The sequence below is a fragment of the Dioscorea cayenensis genome, chromosome 12 (genome assembly GCF_009730915.1).
Source record: "Dioscorea cayenensis subsp. rotundata cultivar TDr96_F1 chromosome 12, TDr96_F1_v2_PseudoChromosome.rev07_lg8_w22 25.fasta, whole genome shotgun sequence".
Taxonomy (NCBI): Eukaryota; Viridiplantae; Streptophyta; class Magnoliopsida; order Dioscoreales; family Dioscoreaceae; genus Dioscorea; species Dioscorea cayenensis.
Window position 1 is genome coordinate 1586086 of NC_052482.1, and position 4123 is coordinate 1590208.

A 4123-nucleotide genomic window follows, 5' to 3' on the forward strand; every position below is an offset into this window, starting at 1 on the left:
TGGGTTTATTTTTAATATTTAAATTAACTATAATCATTATAATTAATTATTAAATTATGTAATTAACTATAGCCGTTATAATTATATATTATAATTATGTATTAAATTATGTAATTAACTATAGTCATTATAATTAAATTTTAAAATATGTATTTATCATTCAATTAATACAACCATATGAACACAAAATACAATCAAACAAACCACAAAATTCATAATTCATAATTCATAAGTCATTATAATTATATATTAAAATATATAATTCATTTTATAATTATCTATTAAATTATATATTATAATTACATATTATCATAATTCATTTAATTAAAAAAAATTCATATGAAATATTATCAATCTCATTTTGTTCAAATTTGTTTCACACACTCATTAAAAAAACACAAAATACAATCAAACAAAACAAAATTCCATCCAAGTAAAATTCTAATATTAAATTTGGTCCCTGTACACTATTCCAGTTAAACCTTAATCTAACAAACCATCATAGAAACAGACCAAACATTCATTCATAACATCATCCAAAGTATTAAGGTAAAATATATAATTCATCTTGTTCCTTGACAATTATCAACCAAACACAAGTATTAAGATAAACAAACCATCATCTTGTTCCACCTACAGGTGCCACATAGAAACACAAAAAAAAAAAAAAAACAAAACATTCATTCATAACATCATCCAAAGTATTTTTATGTAAATACCAAAATATGAAGAGAAGTTCCCTTCAAACACTACTACATCATTGACTTGTTATCAACTGCCAGTTCCTTGCTTCCATTTCTACGTCGAGAGGTGATATTCGCTTTTTGTTCCTCCTTACTGTATAAAAAATCAAATTAAAATAAAAAATAATAAAAAAAGTTAGTTAGGAAACATAAAAACAAGCATAAAAAATGTGATTAACTATAGCTATTATAGCTTTGATGATACAAAATTCACGTGACAATCATCAGTTTGTGCATGAACACTTCATCATTAGAACCCACTATTATAGCTTTGATGAAATAACAAGGTGCTAAGAGCTTTAAAAAAATGAATTGCATAATATATAAGAAAAACTATGTGAATGAAATATCAATTGAAAGGCAAGTTGCATGGAAATTTTAATTCATGGAATTGCTTCTAGTCATATACAAGAGATATGAAATTAATGATAAGAAACTTATGAAAGGCAATAGGACATGCTTACCAGGTTGATTTACACCACGGGAGGAATATACGGCATTTTGGCTAAATATATGCGACAAAACCGTAATTTCTTGTCATTTGGAAGGTCCCAGAACACCTTAAGTTGATCCTCATCTTTTGCCAACGCTTGCAACATGATTAGTGCCTCATCGTCATTAAGTCCTTCAATATTAAAAAGTACTTGACTTAGTAATTTTTTCTTTCCTTCAATTTCTAGCCTAGCTTCTTCTCTAATAGTTGCAATTTCAGTATTGCGAACAGCTGCATCAGCATGTCGAGATGCGGATTCTGCATTTCTTGTTGCCGCATCAGCCAAGATTTTAAATTCTGGACCAACCATTTCTACAAAACTGCGAAAATTTACTGAAATTTGGTCCATAGTTGATTCTGTTGGAATTCCTTTTCTTTTTCTTTGTGTAGATGTCTTTGAGCTGCTACTGTTCGATTCCATAGGTGTTGGCAATGGAGTTTCATCATTTTCTTGAGAAGGCATAGAAAATTCCTCAATAGGCACTTGAGAAAAACCCACATCCTCCTCGAAAATATTATCGTCCTCATTTTCCACCTGTCTTGCCTCATCTCCGATATCAGCCCTTGCATTGCCATAAGCCCTATCTTTTGTAAAAACTGCAACAAGATAATTGAAAAATGGAAAAGACTTCCCATACAAACCAGCAGCTTCCTTATGTGCATGTGTTACATGAATACCATACAAACCATGAATATCAATTATAAGAACGAAAAATTAATACTATGAATAACATGTATAGTTCATAAGAAAAAATACTCAAAATAATTATTTATACCTTGACATATTCATCATATGCACTTTTCTCACACATGATGGTACTACGTTCATAGTTCCAATCAAACCCACTAACACGTAAGATATCAGCAATTGCAGTAGTTTTAGTTCTCAATAATTTTACCCGGGATTCAATATTCGGCACAGCTTTCAACATGGTCTGCGGAATTTTGTCTTTTATCATTTTTTCCAATTGAAGGAGATATCCACCTCGAAACCCATTTTCAACCCTCCAAATGGGATTGACAGAAAGGTCAACCAAGGCATCAATTAGAGCCTTGTCTTCTTTTGCCGTCCAGTATCGTTTATTTTGTCCATGACCCCTTTGTTGAGATTCTGAGTCCATACTATACAAAAACATAAAATAAATAAAGTAATAAGGTAGATGATATCATTTGGGAAATTAAGAACCAATATAAAATATATGGCACACAAATACAAAATATCTCAAACATGTTTGGCATATATAATATTAAAATGTACGAATACAATACCAAAGGAAATAGTTTTGCATTAAAGCATTCAAAGTACATAAATAGCTAATGAATCACTTGGCTTGATCGCCAAGTGTTGAACATGTCCACAGCCATTTGATTCCTTAATTCAGTCCACCCATTTGTTGGTTCAACGGCTGTGATATTACCAATTTCATCTTCTATATTTTCTTCCAAAGATAGAGTGACCACTTCATCTTCTGCAGGGTCTTCAATCATCTCCTTTCTAATGAAATTATGTACCAAGCAACACACATTGATAATACGCCGTTGGGTGGCTATGCTATAAAAGCTTGGACTAGCTAGAATTTTCCACCTAATTTTTAAGAGGGCAAAAGTCCTCTCGGTTACATTTCTAGCACTGGCATGTTTCATATTAAAAAATTCTTCTGGCGTTACTGGTTGATGGCCATAACTCCAAGAACTCAAATGATATCGTTGACCTCGAAAAGGTGCAAGAAATCCTGGGCAATTTGCATATCCCGAATCGACCAAATAATAGAAACCTAATAAGAAAATATATTTGTATTACATAATATTTTTTTGTGAGATTAATTTAATAAACTTATAGAAATTTTGTATACCATTTGGGACCTTTAGTCCATTAGGTTTCGTAATAGCGTCCCTAAGAACTCGGCCATCATGTGCAAAACCCTCCCATCCAGACAAGACATATATAAATTGCATGTCGTGACTGCAAACACCGAGTACATTAGTGGTTATTTCAGATTTCCTTGTTCTATATCGTGGTCGATCAACTCTAGGCACATTCACTCGGATATATGTACCATCCAATGCTCCAAGGCAATTCTAGATTAAAAAAAAAAAGTTATCACTTACACTATGTCCACTAATAATAAAATGAAATAACAACATTAGACGAATGTTGTTACCTTGAACCACTTCCACCTATGATCATTTGAATTTTCATTGAGAGGTTCAGGCTTCTTAAGTAGAACACCATGGCATAGAATAATTAATTTTAAAACAGCATGGAAATGTCGACTAACTGTTTCAGCAGATCGCAAGAAGTCAAATTTAATTATTCTATTTTTTACATGATGTGCTATAATGTTTAGAAACATTGCAACCATCTCCTCAACTAATACATTTTTCGTGCCCCGTAACCCACCGTTGGTGGTTAGCAATCGACGTAATTTATGAAAACATTGACGATCCATGCGCAGTTTGTCAATGCACTTAATGTCGCTTTCGTAAACCACCCTGTTCAAGTAATCATACTGTTTACGGCGTCTACTTGATGATGACTCAATCTCGCATTGAATCATTCTACCTCTATTGTTGCTTTCCACGTTTGCACAAGTAGCAATCATGATGTTCAAAACATAAAAGTAGCACATATAGATAGCAAAAATATAGCCGGAGCTCCTCAATCTCATCCATTTCTGGAAAATGAATTACACATGGATTGTATAAGCATCTCATACAATAATGTCTACAAATTATGATGCATATGTTGTTATTTTTCTCGCTTTATTAATTAATATATGAACAAACAATAAATGTCGACAAGTTTTATGCCTATGTTGTTATGTTACATTGTTTTATTGAATACATCATGGACATGTTCTCCAAAAAAAGTCGAATCATCTGTAAA

The 4123-nt window shown here is 31.9% G+C and overlaps 1 protein-coding gene across 1 annotated transcript; it reads right to left on the reverse strand.

Moving 5' to 3' along the window:
* Positions 1 to 784: 784 nt before the first annotated feature.
* On the reverse strand, positions 785 to 2178 carry LOC120274072. Its single transcript, XM_039280823.1, has 3 exons — positions 2013 to 2178; positions 1208 to 1897; positions 785 to 837 (listed from the first exon to the last, which is right to left on the reverse strand). Exons 1-2 carry the CDS (start codon positions 2166 to 2168, stop codon positions 1217 to 1219), a joined length of 837 nt encoding a protein of 278 aa, XP_039136757.1. The 5' UTR covers positions 2169 to 2178; the 3' UTR covers positions 785 to 837; positions 1208 to 1216.
* Positions 2179 to 4123: the final 1945 nt, after the last annotated feature.

Coding starts and splice junctions, on each gene's coding strand:
- LOC120274072 (XM_039280823.1), bottom strand. CDS start 2,168: ATGTTGAAAGCTGTGCCGAATATTGAATCCCGGGTAAAATTATTGAGA. Junction 1,898..2,012: donor CATATGATGAATATGTCAAG/GTATAAATAATT, acceptor CATGTAACACAT/GCACATAAGGAAGCTGCTGG.